Source organism: Taudactylus pleione, unplaced genomic scaffold, assembly GCF_031769625.1.
Source record: "Taudactylus pleione unplaced genomic scaffold, aTauple2 ptg000021l, whole genome shotgun sequence".
Classification (NCBI taxonomy): domain Eukaryota; kingdom Metazoa; phylum Chordata; class Amphibia; order Anura; family Myobatrachidae; genus Taudactylus; species Taudactylus pleione.
In genome coordinates this window covers 15,419,947-15,441,235 of record NW_028284423.1, presented here as the reverse complement: position 1 = coordinate 15,441,235, position 21,289 = coordinate 15,419,947, and the positions used below count along the sequence as shown (strand labels likewise).

Below are 21,289 nucleotides of genomic sequence, written 5' to 3'. Positions count from 1 at the left end.
TGCTTCTGTGATCGCTCCTGCTACCACCCCGGGTCCACAAACAACCCAGAACATAACACTGCCTATACAGCTCCCTGAAGCATCCTCAGGATGCTCTGGGCATTGCTGTATTCACCGGCGATTGTCACCATGCCCCATGTGATGTCACATGGAGGGGGCATGGCCTGCACCGATCCCACAAACAATGTTATATATATTAAAATGGCCCTCGTGAGAAAAAAGGTTCCCCAGCCCTGCTATAGACCAACAAGTTTTGAATGACATACGCCAAACCAGTCATCACACCAATTGACAAGAGCATGAAAATGAGGCATTATGACTAAGGGGTCTATTTATTACAGGTTGAGTCTCCCATATCCAAAATACTTGGCACCAGGGGTATTTTGGATATCGGCATATTCTGTATTTTGGAATATTTTAATTTCTATAATGAAAATGGGACCCACATCTAAACTCAGAATGCATTTATGTTTTGTATACACCTTATATACACAGCCTGCAGGTAATTTTATAAAATATTTTCAAAGTTTGTGATCATACATGAAATTCATTTATATTTTATAAACACCTTATACACAGAGCCTAAAGGTAATTTTATACAATATTTTTTTTAATAATTGTGTACATTGAACCATCAAAAAGCAAAGGTTTCACTATCTCAGTCATGCTAAAAAAAAATCCGTATTTTGGAATATTTGGATATAGGAGACTCAACCTGTATCACTTAATTTCTACAATTTCACCCTATGACATTTGCTCCTAAGTGCTGGGGCCATTCATTAAAATGGTAATGCAGAATATATCACAAGATATCACAGATATATTCTGCTTACCTTTCACTTCCAATTTGGCCTGCTGACTGAAATTGATCAAGCTCCGAAAATACTATATTTTTAGAGCTTGACTGCGGGAGCATTTGCCATCTTTATCCCACTTGCAGTGTACCCCCCACTCCTTCCCTAGGGCAAGAAGTCCCGGGTTGCAAAGAGGGATCCCTTCGTATCTTTCCGTCCCTATCCGTCTCATTACGCCGGACATTGGGGCTTTGTGCGCCTGCGTGAACTCTAGGTCATGTATGTGCAACTCTTAATCAGACCTAAATTATGTAATTAGAAGTATAATACAACATGTAAACAGTAAAACAGCGGGAAAGAACTCTCCCATACTCTAGTTTTGTTTTTCTTTTTTCACTTGCTTAATACCGTGGTTCAATGTTGCTAGATCTTTGTGAATGGACAGGTCGAGGCTTGGTTTATGATATGTATTACACTGCTGGAAGCAGGGCATTTAGTGTTATTTTTTACTATTTCAGTATACTACAGGTTGAGTCTCCCATATCCAAAATGCTTGGGACCAGGGGCATTTTGGATAACGGAATATTCCGTATTTTGGAATATTTGCATACCATAATGAAATATCTTGGCAATGAGACCCCAATATACGCACATAATGCATTTATATGTTATATACACCTTATACACACAGCCTGCAGGTTATGTTATACAATATTTTCAATAATTTTGTGGCTTAAGCAAAGTTTGTGTACAGAAATAAAATTAATTTATGTTTCAAATACACCTTATACACACAGCTTTAAGGTAATTTTATACAATATTTTTAATAATTTGTGCCTTAGACAAAGTTTGTGTACATTGAACCATCAAAAATCAAAGATTTCATTATCTCAGTCATGCCAAAATAATTCCGTATTTCGGAATATTCCGTATTTCGGAATATTTGGATATGGGAGACTCAACCTGTAATGTAAAAATCCAGGTAAGTAGTATATTTATATTTCCTTCCCCAAACACGGCCTCCCTGTTAAGTAAAGTGCAAATTATCTAAGATAGGAAAGCTTTTTTAGACTGTATGACATACACTAGGTGCTGCTGACATACTTTTCACTTAATATATTATCATTTCCCAGCTAAAGTTCTCTTAAAAACTGCTACGGCTTCCATATATTTACAAAGTTCCCGAGCCATTAGATCAATTTCATTACACATGTTAATTGTCCCTTGAGGTGAATAAAGTTGCATGTTCATATTTGTGTCAGCAACATAGATTGATTTCTCTGTCAGCTTTGGAGAAGCAAAAATATGTTAAGAACATCTGCTGTTAACATTGGAATGCATTCAGTGGAAATAAATAGCTAACATTTTATATTTAGGGCTGTGTTAATTGTCCCTGAAACTGTTTTATTGTTTACTTTAAATCAGTAAAAGGCAAAAAATATGTGTGGGAGACCAAAGGCGAAATACTGACACTATGGTGAATTTTGGTGCAGTGTAAATTGGATAGGAGATTTCGTAGAGAGAAACTCTCTTTAATTTTCCGAGATATACAAATAACACTGCAAAACTGCTTCATTGTAAATTACTCTAGGGGTAAATTTACTAAGAATCGAGTTTGGTTGAGATATCAATCACGGGCTTGTTTTACCATTTTTTTACCACTCGCAAACTTACTAAAGGCAAACTCGGGTGAGAAATAATGAAACTCTGCAAAACACAGGTGAAATCACAAATAGAAATAATTACACCATTGGCCAAACTCGCAGGTACTTTCCATAGACAGGAATACAACTCTGGAATTTACCAAGACTTGTGATTATAATCACGGATGTAATTTTAGCAAACTCAGTCCAAAATAGAGGATTTAAATAGTCTACCTCCTGAGCTGCATGTTTAGCAGAAACATACATAGATCAATGTGATCTTTGTATGTTTCTGCCTGTGAATAAACAAAAAAGGGTTATATTTTTAAAAAATAACATGCAGTCCCCCTCCCCATAAGCAAAACCAGCCCGGCGATGTCACAGCCAGTGGACCCTTTCACCAGGTCACCTCGGCAAAAGCATTAATACCTCAAACTAGTCAGCCCAGGCTGGGGATCCCAGGGGAGGTGGGGACCCCCCAATAAAGGGATCCCCCCTATCCTGAGCACCCCAGGCTTGGGCTGAAGCCTGGGACTTTTCCCTGCACCCATGGCCAGTGGGTGAAGGGGTAATAGTGATAAGAATAGATGTACATCTCTTCCCCGGCAAATGATGGAGACCTCCGTCACTTGCCGAGCCACCATCCAATCAGAAGCCGCTTTAGAGTAAGCAGCTGCTGATTGGCTGTAAGCTGCGTGGTTGTCGATCAACAGTCATGAGGCTCACAGGAAATCAGCGACTCCTCTAGAGTAATCGGCCGCTGGTTGGTTTTGAGCCATGTGGCTGTTGGTTATGTGCTATGGGCGTGTTGCAGGAGTGTATCTCAAAAATAGAGTGTATCTCGAAATGCATTGGCCTAGAGGAGGTGCTGTCTGGTGGGACTTTTTTGCAGCATTCCTAGAAAAAGGTATGACCCTTCTTTTTTATCGTCTCTGACATTTGGGAACTGGACCCGATGATGACTTTTTTGGGGTCACACCCAACTCCAGGTTATGGGGCCTCCTCCAGATAGCAACTAACAAATTTTAAATACTTTTATATGACAAATGGTTTTATGTAGACTTTTTTAATAAATACATTTTTTAACCAACCGGAAAAGGAATGAAATTATTTTTTTTGTTGGAGATAAATAAAAACAATATGTGAATGATCACACTACACCTATGTGAGTATTGGTATGCACTACTTTTGATCAACCATAAAGAAACCCTTATAAGATTTCGTCACACTTATCGTGATGGTGACATATGCCACCTCTACCTCTATACAGTACATATCACTGTATGAAGAAAGCATCCCAGGCATAAGGTTGTTGCTTTATGGTTGCAAGACCCTGTCAAAGATACCTTTATAGGATTTTTTCCCTTCTCTGAATAGTGAGTGGGGATACTCTCTAGATACCTATTAATCCAATAGTACCTATACTTGGGAAATGCCTCGTTAATATCTGGTTTACACATTGTGATATCCTCTTTATTTTCTTGTCTAATTGTTCAAAAAACAAAATCACCGAGGACATGAACAACACAACAAAAAATAAATCAGAGCCACCTTTTTCTCTTTTATGTTAAGTATACTGTACGTTTTATTTTTATGTTTGTATAACATAGAAACACCACAATATATATACATTCACTTTCTGGTGACTTAGATAGTAGCACCATCTTCCTCACCATACCGTAGTATAGTTTGTCTTTTTTGGGATCTTTGTGATAGATCCTCAGGTGTTGGTAAGGGGCAGCAATTATCTCCAGTGAAGCACCCAAATCTCCTTATTTGTTCTTTTGAGACAGTGTTGCAGGAGTGGCTGCGGACTCAGGGCCTGATTCAGCTTAGGACGGAATTACAAAGCTGCACGCAAGCAGCTTTGCAATTCCGTCCTTGCAGTTATTGTAATGCAGGAGGAGGCATCACGTCTCCTGCGTGCATACTTATTTGAGCTGCTTTGTAGAACACAGCAACGGATATTCTGCAAGAACATCAGCCAGGTATGTGACCCATAGGGTTACGCAAGCCGGCCGCTGCATATTCGACACGGAGGCCGTCACCACCCCCTCCCACCCACAAATGGCAGCAGTTTGTCAATCACTGACAATCTTCTGCCACTCTAAATGTGAATACGCAAGACCTGTACTGCATATGCGCAGTACGGGTCAGACGCCATCGGGAATCTGACTGCTTATATTGGAGGCCAAACTCTAACAGGGATTTTTCTGCTCTTAGCATCCGGCTGGTGCAAGTTCTGATGGTGCTTCCAATGGTTGCAACTGCAGATGCACAAAGTGGCTGTCCCAACTTTTTCAGACGCACGGCTGTACACCAGGGGAAGGGCCAATACTAGCGTTAGCTTAAAGTCACAGATGTGACTATGGCAACAAGACGCTAATAATAAAAACACCTGGGACGAAGAGTCCTTCTTTATATATTATGGTCTACTAGCATATTTCATGTGATTCTGTACTTGTGTAAGATGCAATTAAATAGCATGTACACAAACCACTACTTCTGAGGCAGAGCCGCATGTGTCTTTGTAGATATTTCATTTCTCTCTACCCAATTTCCTTTCATTTTTTTTACTAAATATTCTTGGGCTTTGCAGTGTGAAGCATTTAACTTATAATGTTTATGTCCCTAGCTATTCAGTGCCTGAATCTGTTCATTATAAAACACATGCAATAAGTTGAACAGAAAGGAGTCTGACCCCATTTTAAATATCCAACTGATAACTGGCAATGTGGAAAAACTTTGTACACACCACCTAGTTAAAGTAGTAATCTGAACATCATTATAAATTTTTTCATTAAAATGTCACCCATAAAGCCATTTAAAACCTACAAAATCTATAAGTATGAAAACAGAAATGTACTGCTGAAAATGTATCATGCTGACTTTGATCAGTGAGAAATTATATCTCTTAAGGATTTGCAAATACAGTGTAGAACCCATCATGTTATTGTAGCTACTATGATTTAATGGACCTATGTAATATATTCTAATGATATTACTTTGATGTAAAGTAAGTTACAATAGAATTATAATCATTTTGACCCTACTCCTACCCCTACTTCTACCCCTACTCCTAACCCTCCCTCCCAGCAGCCTAAACCTAACCCTTCCCGCCCTGCAGCATAAACCTATCCCTCTCCTCTGCAGCCTAACAATACCCTCACCCTAGTGCCTAACCCGAATCCTTCCCCTGACCTTAATACTTATCATCGGGATGCCGGCGCTTGGATTTTGAATGGTGTCGGCTGTCAAGCCTGGATACTGGTGATTCTCTGTACAAGGCTCAGTGGCCGGAGGGCTAGGGGGAGCAGGAGACTGGAATCAGGGTGGAGGAATATAAGACCTCCTCATATGCCACTCACAGGTGTTGGTGAGACCTAGCCCAAGGCGCAGAGTCTAGTCCACCTGATGGTTTACACCAGTGACCCCTCCAAGCTGGATGTGGGTATATACTGCACCAGATAAACAGGTCGCGGCCCTCGGGGTAGGTACCTTAGAGAAGCGAGGGAACTAATGTCATATTAACAAATATAATAAGAATACTGTATAGGTCACCAAGGGTTATGGCAGAAATGTTCTAAAGAAGACTTGAGAAGAGATCATGCAGTCGCTGATAAGCAATGGGGATAGCACTGGTGAATCAGATGCTGACTGTGTACTAGAACCACTACTTGTTGAAGTGGATGCTGATAAGCGATGGGAAAGCACTTGTGACTAGACATGGACTGTGAGTTCCACTACTGGTAACTTAGACACTGGCAAGAGATGGGATTAGCTCTGGTGAACCAGATGCTAATTAGTGAATTGAGCCCCACTTCTGATGCAGACGCTGGTTAGCACTGGGAGACAGTTCCAATTGAACAGATGCTTGGATGGGTACTGAATACCACTACTGGAGTTCCAGACACTGGCAAACAACTATGTTTGAAATATACTCTGGAAATAGTAAAGAGCCTGGGATGCAGCAACAGCTAGTAGTGGCTTAGTGAAGCAAAGTTGTGCAGGCAATTCTTTGTTCCACAAGACTTCCTGAAATACCCTAAGGTACAGTAGTTGTTCTTAGGCCAAGGATCTTAGCTGACCAAGCCCTGGACACCCATTGGAGGAAACAGAACAGGTGATACCAACCAACATGGCGGCACCCATGTCCGCGCCACAGAAAATAGGATGCACTCATGGAGGCCTATTAGTCCCTGAGAGAATATCCGAACCACTACTAGATCTGAGTTTGGCATCTGGACGCCTCGGAGCCCAAAGACGCCATCGCAGAGGTAAGCAGCGGCCAATCCCGGGCCGCATCCTGACATCGGGATTCTGGTGCTGGCAATCTGAGCGCTAGCATTCTGACAGCCAGGATATGAACTACATGCCAGTCTTTTGGCATCTGGGACAGTCAATTTCAAACAATGGGGGAGATGTATCATCGTTAGATAAAATGCGCTAGTCCAGGTTGATACTTGTATGGTTCTTAAGATGTATGACAGCAGTTACTGTAAGGGGAAAAACACTTTTCTCTACAGTCTCTACAGCTCTTATTAAAAATATATATAATAAGCTCGCTTTTATAGTTTGTTGTTGTTTTATTTAACGACAGGATTACATGCTAGTATGTGTACTACGTCTTGCAATGTTTGACTGGGAAGGTACCCAAGAGTCAGGACACATGTGCCATGAGTCTGTGGAATGAGATCTCACAGTTTTTGCAAATTCTCGCGCTTGCTGATTGGATCTGATCAGCACTAGGCTAAAGGTGCTTGGGACTTGAAGATTTTGCTAAAGGGTTTAGTTTCCTCTCCCACACTAAAGCTGGGTACACACTGAGACAATATCGGCACAATATGTAGTTTCTGGACTAATCGGAACAACATATTGGGCGCAATGCTCAGTGTGTATGGCCAATATGCATGCTCACACATCCACTTGCGATATCGTCCAGACGGCTGTGCTGCATGGTATCGCAAGCGGCCCCTTTGAATGTAATGAAGGACGGAACGAGGTATTGTTCCATCGCTCATAACCTCGTTCTGATGTGTACCCATGATCTGATATGTCTGGATACACATCACTTAGTGTGTACCCAGCTTTAGGTGACCACGATATTAATACATACAAATAGCTTCAGCAGCATGATATGTGCCCTAATAATAAATCTCACTCTATATTACAATGTCAGTCAAGGCTAACCTTCCCCTGAGAATCGAGGCAGCAATCACAAGCAACACAGGTTTTGGGGGCCAGATAAAGGAAATCAGTTACAATTAGGGATGAGCGGGTTCGGATTTATGGAATCCGAACCCCCACGAGCCCCCCCGATCCGAGTCGGATCCGAGTCAGGCTCGAGTTTTCCCATCTGACTCGGATCTGAAATCGAGGCAAAACGTCATCATCCCGCTGTCAGATCTTGCGGGTTTTGGATTATATAAAAGGTCCCCACGTTGGCGCCATTTTTCACTCCGGCTGTGGACAGTGAAGAGGGAGGGTGGGAGTTAGGGTTGGCTGGGCTGTGTTGTGCTGTGCTGCTGTTGTTCATAGGGGCTGTATCCACTCCAAAGTCCATAGGGGCTGGCTGGGCTGTGTTGTGCTGCTGTTGGCCATAGGGGCTGGCTGGGCTGTGTTGTGCTGTGCTGCTGTTGTCCATAGGGGCTGTGTTCACTCCATAGTCTATAGGGGCTGGTTGGGCTGTGTTGTGCAGTGTCTCATAAAGGCTGTAGTGCTAAAGGGGTCCTGTAGTGTTGTCCAGGGGGTGATCTGTCCATCAGGGTGCTCCCTGGCATGACTGACTCTCCTATCCGGGATTCCTCCATAGGATCCTGCATTGCTACGCCTACTGCTGCCACTGCTGCTGTTGCTGCTGGGAGTCGTTCATCAACCCAGAGAGGAAGTAGGAACACCACTACTTCTTTTACTAAACAATTGACCCTCAAACAGTCCTTAGCTAGGAGGATGACTGCTATGTTGGTGTTAGACGTGCATCCCGTATCCACCATTAGTGCAGTGGGATTTAGACAATTGTTGGAGGCAGTGTGTCTCCGGTACCAAATCCTGTCTAGATTTCGCTTCACTAGGCAGGTGATACCGAGAATGTACAAAGTCGTCAGAAAAAGTGTCCTCAGTGTCCTAAAAAATGCGGTTGTACCCAATGTCCACTTAACCACTGACATGTGGACAAGTGGAACAGGGCAGAGTAAGGACTATATGACTGTGACAGCCCACTGGGTAGATGTATCGCCTTACGCAGCAACAACAGCAGCGTCACCAGTAGCAGCAGCTCAGAAACGCCAGCTCGTTCCAAGGTAGGCTATGCTGTGTATCACAGATTTCAGTAAGAGGCACACCGCTGACAACCTCTTAGAGAAACTGAGGGAAATCATCGACCAGTGGCTTATCCCACTTAGACTCTCCTGGGGATTTGTGATATCTGACAACGCCATCAATATTGTGCGGGCATTACATCTGGGCAAATTCCAGCACGTCCCATGTTTTGCTCACACAGTAAATTTGGTGGTGCAGAATTTTCTGAAACAGAACAAGGATGTGCAGGAGGCATTTTGGGTGGGACGAACAATTTCTGGCCACTCTCGCCATTCAGTGACTGCGTGCCGAAGACTGGAGCGCGAGCAAACACACTTGAACCTGCCCTGCCATCACCTGAAGCAAGAGGTTGTGACACGGTGGAACTCAACCCTCTATATGCTTCAGATGATAGAGGAGCAGCAAAAGCCATTCAAGCCTATACATCCACCTATGACATAGGCAAAGGAGGAGGTATGCACCTGAATCAAGCGCAGTGGAGAATGACTTCCATGTTGTGCAAGGTTCTCCAGCCCTTCAAACTTAACACACGTGAAGTCAGTTCAGACACAGCCAGCTTGAGTCAGGTCATTCCCCTCATCAGGCTTTTGCAGAAGCAGCTGGAGAAAGTGAAGGAGGAGCTAAAATGGCATGCTCGGCATGTGGGACTTGTGGATGAAGCCCTTCATTTGCTTTGCCAGCATTCGGGGGTGGTCAATCTGTTGAAATCAGACCACTACATTTTGACCACCATGCTCAATCCTAGGTTTAAAGCATATGTGGTGTCTCTATTTCCGGCCGACACAAGCCTGCAGAGGTGCAAAGACCTGCTGGTGAAAACACTGTCAGCTGAAGCAGAACGTGACACGTCAACAGCTCCTTCTTCATTTTCTCCCGCAATGTTTATGATCATTTGCGTAAGTTATGAGAGTGGTGAAGTTTCATGGGACTAGTTTTACTGCTTTAGAAAAAAAGGCAATTTTTTGCAGCATTAGCCTGGATTGTGGGATTAAAAGTGACTTCCTGAGACTAAGAAATTTAGGGCCTGATTCAGAGTCGCTCGCTATTTGCGGTCGTTCGTTTTATAAAAAGGGGTGGCTATTCAAATGAACCGTTCACACTTTGCGGTCTGTTCACGCCTCTAAGTCTGAACGAGTGAGCAAAACTTGCGGTTGTAATTTTGAAAAAAACGCCCCCTTGCCGCTCGCACCATACGTCATGTCCGCTATTTATTAGATTAATCGAGTACATCGTACAGCGTATGAACTGCTCGCTATTCGTGTGGTTGGTTTTTTCAATCACTATTTTGCGAGCAGTTCTGAGTTAAAAAAAAACAAGTGACGTGGTCAATGACGCTGCTGGATTAATTATGCACTCCCTTAAAACGCCCGTTTTGACCTTTAAGCACGCCTGCGTTCTGTTCTCCACTCCCCGTTTTCAAGCACCTTCCCTTGTTACCACCCACATATGCCTCCTTCTGTCACTCAAAGTAGCAGGCATTAGCTATATAGCGAACAAATGATTTTCGGCCGCAGTGACTGGTTTGCGCATGCGTATTACAATCTGTACGCATGCGCAGATGTGTGAACATCGGTCAGAACGAACGAGCGGCCGCTTACGAGCGGCTCTGAATCAGGCCCTTAGATTTTTATCAAATACTGTACAGTGGCCCTGATTCAGAGCCTGACGCACTGACAGAGCGCTCGCTCTGAAACAGGGCCACCTCTCTTACTTTTTGGAGCTGCCTCCTGGCCGCTCGCATAGCTGTGGGTGACCACCCACAGCTATAGCGAGTGGCCAAAAAGACCATCGTGACCATCGGGCTTGCGACGAGACCCTTGTGGTAGGGTCTCGTCTGCCGCAAGCCCAGGAGTGCTTTTGGCTCTATCAGAGCCAAAAGCACTCCTACTGACATCACTAGTGATGTCAGTGGGGCCGGCCCCAGACGGTAGGCATTCCCATGGGAACGCCTCCGTCTGGGCAGCCATGCCCCGGCGCGCCCACCAAAGGGGGTGTGCTGTCAATCACCATCGACAGCACGCCCCCTTTGGTGCGAGACCCATAATGATGGCTTGGCCGTCGTTATTCGGGTCTCGTGCATGCACACGACGGTGCCATCTCCGTCGTGCGCATGTGCACTTTGGCAACATCAACCCGCTTGTGAGTGCTCAGCGCTCGCGAACGGGTCTGAATCAGGCCCAGTATCCCTTAAAAGAGAAGAGTAAACCTCATTTTGTGAACGTTGAAAAAAAGTACTGTACAATGCTGTTTTGCACAAATTAATTTGTTTTTGTGAGTGAGCACATGGAATTTCTGGCCAAGATGGTTGTATCTGACGGGAACAAAAAAGGTTTCATTGTTTGAGCTGATCAGATACTGTAGGGGTTTTCCTTGCTGAGCACAGGTACAGGTTATTGCACCAACTGTAATAATCACATGAAAATAAATAATATTTAATTTAAATAAAGGATGAAGCGAAACCAAGCCAAGCAGTATTTGAGGATAAAACATGTAAATAACAAATGGTTGTTGGAGTAACATAGTACTAGGTTCGACTGCTGCATTCTGACCAATCAGCATACCCTTATGTATTCTTATGGATAGTGTCAGCAGGTGACCTCTCATTAGTGGTGGGGTCCTGCAAGGAACAAATAGCCTTGTTTATGAGGGTTTTATATATGCATTCTGACTTTTGTGATTCTCCAATTGCTAACATGCACTGGCAGCTTTTCTGGGACCAGTAGTCTACATGTAAGGAACAATATTAATAATAATAATTTTATGTTAATTTACTCTACTCAGGGGCATGGAGAAGAGGCTGGTTGTCCTTAGGTAGGTGATATCCCGTCTTTGTGGGGTCCCCACTTCCCTAGGGATTTCAGCCCTGGGATGACTAGTTTAAGGCTGGTTGACTTTATGGCAGGGGGAATCCATGCTACAAGTTTCCCTGCTGTAGTGTCACCTGCCTGGCTGATTCAGACTAATGCTGTTTATTAAGAAATAGGGATGACCTCCATGCTGTTGGTCCCCCATATTTTTTTAAAACATGCCAGGCTAAAAGGACCAAGCTTGATTATCATTTTGAGGGGGGAACCCCACTCCCCCCTTGTAATTTTATTTTTAATGTTTCCCCTTTTTACACTTTATTTAATATCAAAGCCTGCACAGATCCTATTGATCTGTGCAGTGCTTTAAATCTGCTGCCGATTGACAGTGGAGTCTTGTTGGTTTCTCCTTGGGATAGCCACGGGACAGGGAGCTTCAAAACCATTGGGCATGACAGTGTATTTTATATGACAGTCAAAATCAATGGTTAGTAAATAAATGTCTAATTTGAAACTAAACTAAAACTAAACTAAACTGATGATGGACAGTTTTAAGGTTACAGCAGAGCCAGCTGACCATTCAAATCATTGGATCTGGAAACATGCTCTTTTCCTGCTACAGTACATATTTGCTCAAAACAAGGGGCCTGATTAAGAGTTGTACGATAATGCACAGCTGCAGGGAAGCGGCTGTGCAATACCGTACAACTCATGCCAAAGCAGGAGAAGGCATCTGGTGTGTGAATAGACGCCTCCTGGCTGCATCACAGACCTGAGTGTTGCATCCTAAGACGCAGATTTGGATCTTCTGTGAAACCATCAGCAATCTGAGTAACCCTGAGGTTACTCAGATTGTCCCTCGCAGCTTGGGTGCCGAAGCCAATAAATCTGCATCGAAAAGTACTGCTCATTCGCTATTAATGGGTTCTAAGAGCAAAACAAATATCCTCAATATATTTATTACTACCTACAAAATGTACATAGTAATAATTGTACAGTATATGATAGTATTATGGATAGTATACTACATAAAACGTCGTCATTTCTTGGTTTTACATTTTACCTAGTCTTGTTAGCAGAAATGTTTTATTTTTAGACTGTATCAATAATCTGCTGGCTGTGCAGTACATTTTAACACAAATAAAGACAGATAATAATACTGGGATCATTGGACATTAATTGGATACATCCAGTGATATTGTGAGGACTCTGAGTAGCACATTTGTCTTCACAGAACCTGTCAGTAAAACAAAACCTGCCCAGGTAATTTAGTACCTGATTCCTAATACTGTTCCCATGGTTTCATGACAAGCAAGAGATGACCAGATTCCAATTATATCCTTTCAGTGACAGATTACAATGCAATTGGAAGCAAGGCAATTTAAGGATGCCTAGTATAAAAGTCAAGGGTATAAGTGATGATTTATACACCTGAACCATTTAAAATTTAAGCGGCTGAATCTAGGAAAGCCAAGCATATCATGGGGAAGGAAAGTTAGTCTGCAGTACATCAGGAGAAAATAAATGGAAACAGAATTGTTCATTTGTTTATATGCCAGTCTTTCCTAAACCTTCCTAAATAAGGGTCTGCTCAGGTCTCATCAAGATATATAATAAAATATCAAGCTGTCATATGATGTGATATAAACAGATCATTCTTAGAATTTGGCCTGTTTGGCAGTAATGGATGAAGATGGGAAACTAAAATGAATGAAAGGATGTATAATATGTTTTGGGATTTGTGTTAACATAAATGGAATAAACAGTGTATGGAGCATCAACTTTCTATACTAATACAATTTTAGAATAAAATGACAACCAGTCTACTTTGACAGTCTGTGTTTGATGATGGTAAAGCTACCTACACATTATACAATTATTGGGCCGATTTGCCAGTTATTGGGTAATCGGCCTGATTTGTTGTAAAGTGTGTAAAGTATTTTGGCATTTTACCGACAAAATGGTTAAAAAATGTCCACAAATGCATTCCTTTGATTATCTGATCAGTCGGCCAAGACAGAAACTCTCAGCCACAATCCCTCGATATCTAGTAGTATGTGCACTCTGGATAATCTGCCCATATTTCCTACATTTTCTCATCACTACGTTATCCTCCATGTGGGCAGACATATGCAAAATCAGTATTGTGTGGCGGAAAATCAGTAACTTCTAATAAAAAAATTGCATAATGTGTAGAACAGATATTGGGGCTTTCGATTTGCCGAAAAATTGCCCCATTTGTTGGCCTGATCAAAAAAAATCAGATAGTGTGTACCTAGATTATGAATACCTTTTAGATATCACGATATATGTATTTTTCATCCATTTGTACCCCCCAGAGAAAAACAGGAAAACAATGATTTTGATAGTAGAATGAAAAACATATTTTCTTTCTCTGATTGTTTTATTTAGTTTAAATCTGCAATCACATGACTGGTATGATTTTTTTTTTAAATAAATAATTTAGAAAAGCATGAGGGGAGAGTTTAATACTTCCAGGGGGTCCTGTTGTCCTGGAATTATCTTCTGAGCAGCCATGTTCTGCATTAGAGCATTGTAGTCCTCTCAGTAAGACAATCAATTCAACTCAGTGGGTACTCATACAATTAGCACACAATGGCCCTCATTCAGAGCCACTCGCTAGCGGCAGTACGCTCATTCCGGGTGATGTTCGCACATCTGCGCATGCGTACGGTTTTTAGTACGCATGCGCGAACCAGTCAGTGCGGCCGAAAATCGTTGGTACGCAATATAGCGAGGGCCTGCTATTTTGAGTGACAGAATGAGGCGTATGTGGGTGGTAACAGGGGAAGGTGCTTGAAAACGGGGAGTGGAGATCCGTACGCAGGCGTGCTTAAAGGTCAAAACGGGCGTTTTAAGGGAGTGCATAATTAACAAAGCAGCGTCATTGACCACGTCACTTGGTTTTTTTTAACTCAGAACTGCTCGCAAAATAGCGGTTGAAACACCAACCACAAGAATAGCGAGCAGTTCATACGCTGTACGATGTACTCGATTAATCTAATAAATAGCGGACATGACGTATGGTGCGTGCGGCCAGGGGGCATTTTTATCAAATAAATGAGCGTATGTTTTGCTCGCTCGTTCAGACTTAGAGGTGGGAACAGACTGCAATTTGTGAACGGATCATTTGAATAGCCACCCCTTGTTTTTGAACGAACGACCGCAAATAGCGAACGGCTCTGAATCAGGCCCAATAAATGTTACATGTATCTTATGTCATTTATATTGTGGAAAGGAATACATCATATCACATTATTTACCACTCTATTGGGGCTATAAGGTTGGCTGTAATAGTCAGCATCCCCAGAGTAATGAGAGACTACAGATATAATATTATGCTCACCAATCCTTAATTCTGTCTCTTTAAGTTCTACTCAAGTGGTGTGATGATCGCTGACTTGAGACAGACAAGAGTCTCTATTCGGAAACTTAGCTTAATGGGACATGAACCACATATTTGATTTGAGATTCTGATGCTTTTCTTCATAATCAAACATGGTTTCAACATAGTAAAGTGACAGTCCCATGGTCTGAAAGGAGTGTTTTTTCTCTCTTATATCCAGGACTGTAACTAGGAGTGTGCAAGTGGTGCTGCCACTTAGAGAGATTGCCCTATGGCATTACCTCGATGGCGCATGTTGTATTTGGCTTGCAAAGTGACACCCTGCTGCCTGGAGAGTTACCTGAGAGCTGCCTGGTGAACCCTTTGTACACACGGTGTGTTCAGCTTTCTGGTCCTGACCTCCTCTTTCATCTTTGATTAGCTCCTTTAGCCTCCCCTCTTCTCTCTGATTGGCTCCTTTCCCTTCCATTCCTTTCTAATTGCCTCTTTTTACCCCTCCTTCTCTCTGATTGGTTCCCTTATCCTCTCCTCTCTTCTTTGATCTCTTTTTTGATCCACTCCCCTCTCCTCTTTGATTGTCTCACCTCTCTCCTCCTCCAAGTAGAAAAATGACAGGTTCTGCAATCCAGGTTGTTGAATGTGCTGGTGACACCCTTGTGGCCTGTGGTCATGAATCAAGCACTCTTTTTAAGGTATGACGTTTCATAGCATTCCATGGATCTTTGCGACAATGTCAAGGAGACCATATTGCATCTTTATTCTAATACTAAGTTCCTTAATGAACTTTGAGCATTACTATTATGGCCCTGCTTACACATTCTGTATATTGGATATATCTTGGTATTTTATTACATGTGAAAAATACTGTGTAGCTAAGCAGATTGTGCATTACACTTCAGGCATTAGATACTTATGAAATTGACTGGATCTGTATTTACAGTAAATTAAATATCTTTTTATCTGCATTGGGCCATTATCAGGGCTGCCAAGATATTTTGCTACAATAATGGTTGGAAATATTAGCAGAGTTTTGGTTAGTGTATGGGGATCCAGAGCCTATTAAATTGAGATTGCTAGGCCCATCACCTATTTGCAGAACTGTGTAACAGTGTGGTGCGCAACAGGGATGCTGGATGCTGTAGTCTCCCATACAATTTACCCACCAGGAGGGAAATCACTTGGCCAAAGTACATACTGTATGATGTTGAGTGTGTAGGGTAGTTGTTTGGTGCAGGTGATGGTTAGTCCACACGTTGCACAGCTTAGCCAATTCTTAGGTTGATTAAATCAGGTAAAACAACAAGTAGCATAAGACACAGGGATTGATAAATATAACTGTAACATATAGAAGCAGTCTGGAGATTTAGGAAATCACTGGGCGTTGTAGAGCACCGGGTTTCTTAGCAGTAAATGCAATGGTGGATGTTAGCAATATACCCACACACTATAGCTGTGGTGACATAGGTCAGCGCTGCACACAATTCATACAGCAGCTTCATCTTTGGATGCAGCTGCTGTGCGAAAATATATAAAAGCAGCAGGAGGCGCCTGTAGTAGAAAGACGCGCACTGCAAGCTTTTGTGATCCACTGCTGCGTTCGAAGATTCGCAGAATGAATGGAGGAAGGAATCCCCAAAATACAGGAATAGAGCCAGAGGAAACAGGGGCATTGAGGGGCCACTAATTCACCTTTCAGACCGAAGACCTGGGAAATATGGGTCTATCAATCCGTGGTACAGAGCAGGGTTGTGGGCCTGGGACTCCAACCTGGGTCAGCCCCTTTCACACATAGGGCCATATTCAATATGGGGCGAAAAGTCCGTTATTTTCGTCTATTTCCCATATCCCCGTATTCAATTACATTGACTTTTCGCCCATGGGGCTAATTTTTTGCCAACCTTTTGCTGCCGAAAAAAAGTGCAGAATTGGGGTTTAGGGGTGCAGGCTTTAAAAAAATAACCTGCACCCTTGGGAATGTCCCCGTAAAACGATCTATGTTAAAAAAAGGAAGAAAAAAAAGGGACACCCCAAAAAATGTATTTAAATTTTGGGGTTTTAAAAAATAAAATAAGGAACACACTTCTAACTTAGCGGAATGGAGTCCAGAGGGGTTCCCTTATATGCGGCAGGTGTTTTCTTCATTGCAGGAGTAGCGGCAGGTGCATTTTTGCAGAATTTTTGAAAATCTTTTTTGGGTCTTAGAAATATGCTTACCTCCATGTACCCCAAATATGATAGGAATAGTTATTTTTACAAAAAAAAAATCTAAGTGCTATTCTTCACCACTTCTTCATAGCCGCAAATATGCACCTGCCGCGGCTATTAGAAACCCCGACTTCCTTCTGCAGGTAAAAATGGGGGTACCCAGAGTGATCCCCCATGTCTAGACATCTTTAGGGGGGCCCCTGGAATATTTCCCGAAAATTCACGTTTTTTGGCGATACTTACCTTTCCTCCGGTTCCCATTTTTGTTGATTTGTAATTGAATACGGGGATAAAGCGGGCACGCGCCCGATACTTTATACCCAGAAGACCTCCGATGTGGAGCGAAAAGTCCAGCATGGACTTTTCGCTCCAAATTGAATAGCCCCCATTATCTAGACCCAGGTTGGTGAGTATGCACCGTCAAAAATCTGGGTATTTTATGTTTGAAAGGGGTATCTGTGAGGTGTTACGGAGCAGAAAAGAGTAAAATAAAAACAGCAGTCCTCATCTAAGACTGCTGCAATTAGGGAAATTAGGGCTAATTGACAGATCAGCAATTATGACTGACTTGCAGGAGGATATAGTATAATCTGCATTCCTTTCCAACATATAGGCTAGTAAACATTCTACTAGCGCTACATGATTATAGACCACTTCTCCATCATACTTCTCTATGCAACACATGAAAATGCAGTATGTGCAAATTTCAATATGTTACAAAGGAGTTATATTCATATAACAATTTATAAAAGAGCTATACTTTTCTGCATGGATACAGTATAGTCTTTTTTGTTATTCCTGCACTCACACTTGATGATCAGTTGTACCATCTGTTCCTCCTCAGTCCCGAGTTATTCATATAAATCTCGGTGCATTTTTGTTATCCAGTAAAAAGTAGAACACTTTTCAGACATGAAAATGCATTGTATTTCACCTGACACTGACATTCTCAAGACTTTATTTTATGAACTGCCCCCCAGCAGAATGTACAAGCCTGGAAATCTAATTACAATCCACAGGTAGGTGCTTTACTGATAGAGCCATATTCCGGCCTACTGGATGGTATTCTTAGTTTATTACTATAAGCATCTGTCCACGTGTCCCATGTTTCTTTGTGGCATGTGAGAGGTGGAGGACGCACAGGGTTAGGGGAGCCCTGTTTCATTTGTACTGAGTCCTACAATGAGGGAGAGGAGAAACTAAAAAGTGAAAAACAGAGGAAAAAAAACAGAAATGTGGAAATAGGCAAAGGGAAAAGGATAGTCAGCAAAGTGTAAAAAGCAAAAACAACAATATAAAAAGTACCACTTATGTAAAGTAAATTAATTTGAGTTAATATGTTTCTCTGAAAATATAATGATGTTCGGTAAATTATTTTCCTCTGAATTAAACTATATAAGTACAAATGTTCCACATACAGTACACTTATTCTCAAATCTCGCCAAATAGCCCCTTTTGGCACACCACATATTTTGCAAGTAAGCCACACAGTTTTTTACATAAATTGTGTATTGCTCAAATCACTAATGCACAAAAGTACAATGCACGGGTGTCCTGGACACTGGCACTGACATTGCATGTACTAACTGTGTATGACTTAGGCACTAACCTGGGTAAAAAGGCAAAAAACTGAGGACCGATAGGAGTGAGTCGAACCATGCAACACGCCTCACAGCATTGTACTTAATCTGCACCCAGGATACTATGGGCATCTTTGGATTAATCTATAAAGCTAAATTTAAAAATAAGTACGTATGTCTGGGAATTGTTACCCGTGGAGCAGTCTATAAGTAGCGCCATGTGTCTTGCGCCATATGGCATAAAAATGATAGGTATATGAGGACACTTCTGTAATAGCCAACCAAAGACACTTATACTGCCCTGAAAATTCCTAAAGCAGATTTAAAAAACCTACACTCCCTCAACTATATAGCCCTGAGCTCTCTCCATTACATTAGTCCCAACAATTGAATAATGAGTCCAATAACAACTATTAACTGTTTACTACCCTAAACCAACCATGTGCAGGAACACTAAAAACAACATCGGTGTTTAAATGCCTTCAGGCTTACACAGTTACACAGTTACACAGTTAAATGCCTTTCAGGCCTTCAGTTATTCTATTTACTCATTCTTGCTTACATTGGGGTCTATTCATCATGATAATCAAATCATGAGTGATATTTTAGTTTTGAACTCGCCACGAGTCCATTGTTAAATTTAATCCTATTCTTCATTCCCCTATGACAAAGTATCACTTCCAAAAAGATGCTATTTCTGAGAAGACAGCTTTCTCGGAAATGTGATACTTTTCCTCTGTCAGTGTCCCCTCTCTGCCTGCATCCTCTCCATACACTGTGCCCCTCCCAGCTCCTCTCTACGGTGTCCCACCACCACCTCCACTGCTGGCTCCTCTGTAATATGTCCCCGGTGTCTTGAACCCTTTCCTCCATGGCCACTGGTGCCAGTGCCGGCCCCCCTCCAACCGCTTCTGCCGGTGTTGGTGCAGCACCCCTCCCCCTGCAGTATCAGTGTCGGCTCCTCTCTCCCGCTGCCACTGGTATCAGTGCCGGCCGATCCCCATCCTCCCTTCCCCCCCCCACTGCCACTGGTGTCAGTGCTGACCCTCCCTCTTCCCCTCACGGCTGCCGTTGCCAGCACCGGTCCCCCTTCCCCGTGGGTGCTGGTTTCAGTCTTGGCTACCCGGGGCCGCCGGTGTCTGTAGCCGACCTTTCTCCACCCATAATTCAGTGAAATTTTTATTTTTCACCTGCTTTTGTATAAATTAAGTGATGACAAATAGGCCCCATAGTCACTTTCTTTTCTTCTATTTTTTTTTACCTGTTTTACTTTCTCTGTACCACAGCTCTGCTCCTCATTTTCTCTATGTTACTCCTCCCTGTTTTTTTCACATGCACAATATTCACCAGGACACAGGCACTGGACAAGTTATAGCCAGAGTTCAAAGGCGCAAATACAGCATATCTATTCTGCTCACCACCTAATGGTAACTCTGAGCTCTATTCTGGAGAACAATGCTCCAAATGAGTGTGCACCTCTTACAGTCATGTGAGCGAGAAAAGACCTTCTTGTGTCAAATGATTGCTAACATCTTATTGAGTCAGCGCATAGTCAGTAGGCTCAGGGTTAGGAAACCAGCAGTTTAATGTTGCTACAGATTCACAGACCATCCACCAATGAATCAAACGGATACTATTAGTACTGTACATTCACTACCCACAGGAACATATCAACTGGGATTAGGCGATCATTGTATTTTCCACTATTTGTGTGCTGATACTATTTACATTTTACTAAGTTTAGCAATTTCAGCTGATGCTTGTAAAAATTGTTGACTTTGGTTTTAAAAGGTCTTTTTTTAATAATGTTGCTGTCATTATATACTTATTTTCATTATTTGTTTAAACAGTTTGCACAATGACTAAAAGTAGCGTCAATAATAAATATGCGAAAAGACAGAAAAATTAAATTTACCATATCTATTTCTAACTTACTACACAAAATAAATCCATTTGGGGAATTCAATATAACAAACAAGAATATTCAATTTATTGTCGTGTGATTAATAATTTCAAGTCTATTTAGTAATCTTTTCTGTTATTACCTTAAACGATATTTCATATTGTTCTCCTCCCCAGATTTCTAAGCCAGGATCATAGCCTCCCAATTCCCAAAACCATTTCCGGTCAACAGCAAACAATCCACCAGCCATAACAGGAGACCTAAAGAAAAAAAAAGTTAATATTAGAGAAAATACAGTCTATGTACTCTTACTTCAACAAATGTTACTCAATAATGTCTCGTACTGGGTGATATATATGCTACAAACAGCTTAATAATATTCATCTGCACAGAACATGATCAAATTTAGTGAATTGTTTATAATCCCTTTTGTTTGCACTCATTTTTGGGCATTATTGCACCTCCAATGATATCAAAATGTTAAATGAAACAACACTTTTGTTGTATCTGAGCCATATTGAAGCGAATATTACTCCAAGCATCTGCATGATGCTGATTATGTGTACATTTTGACAGGGGTGACAAGGGGGGAAGCAGGTACAAATCACCTGGGCCAGCTGCTGAAGGGGGCAAATCTCCCCCTTTGTATTGCGTGGAGTGCCACGGCTGGCTTTT

General features: G+C 42.2%; 1 protein-coding gene across 1 annotated transcript in view; it reads right to left on the bottom strand.

The window, feature by feature from the left end:
- Positions 1-21,289, bottom strand: part of GALNTL6 (polypeptide N-acetylgalactosaminyltransferase like 6) — a 1,410,303-nt gene that overhangs the window by 154,850 nt on the left and 1,234,164 nt on the right. Inside the window, exon 7 of the mRNA XM_088448140.1 lies at positions 20,757-20,874. Within this exon, the coding sequence (XP_088304266.1) occupies positions 20,757-20,874 (118 nt within the window). The remainder of the gene's footprint in view (positions 1-20,756; positions 20,875-21,289) is intronic.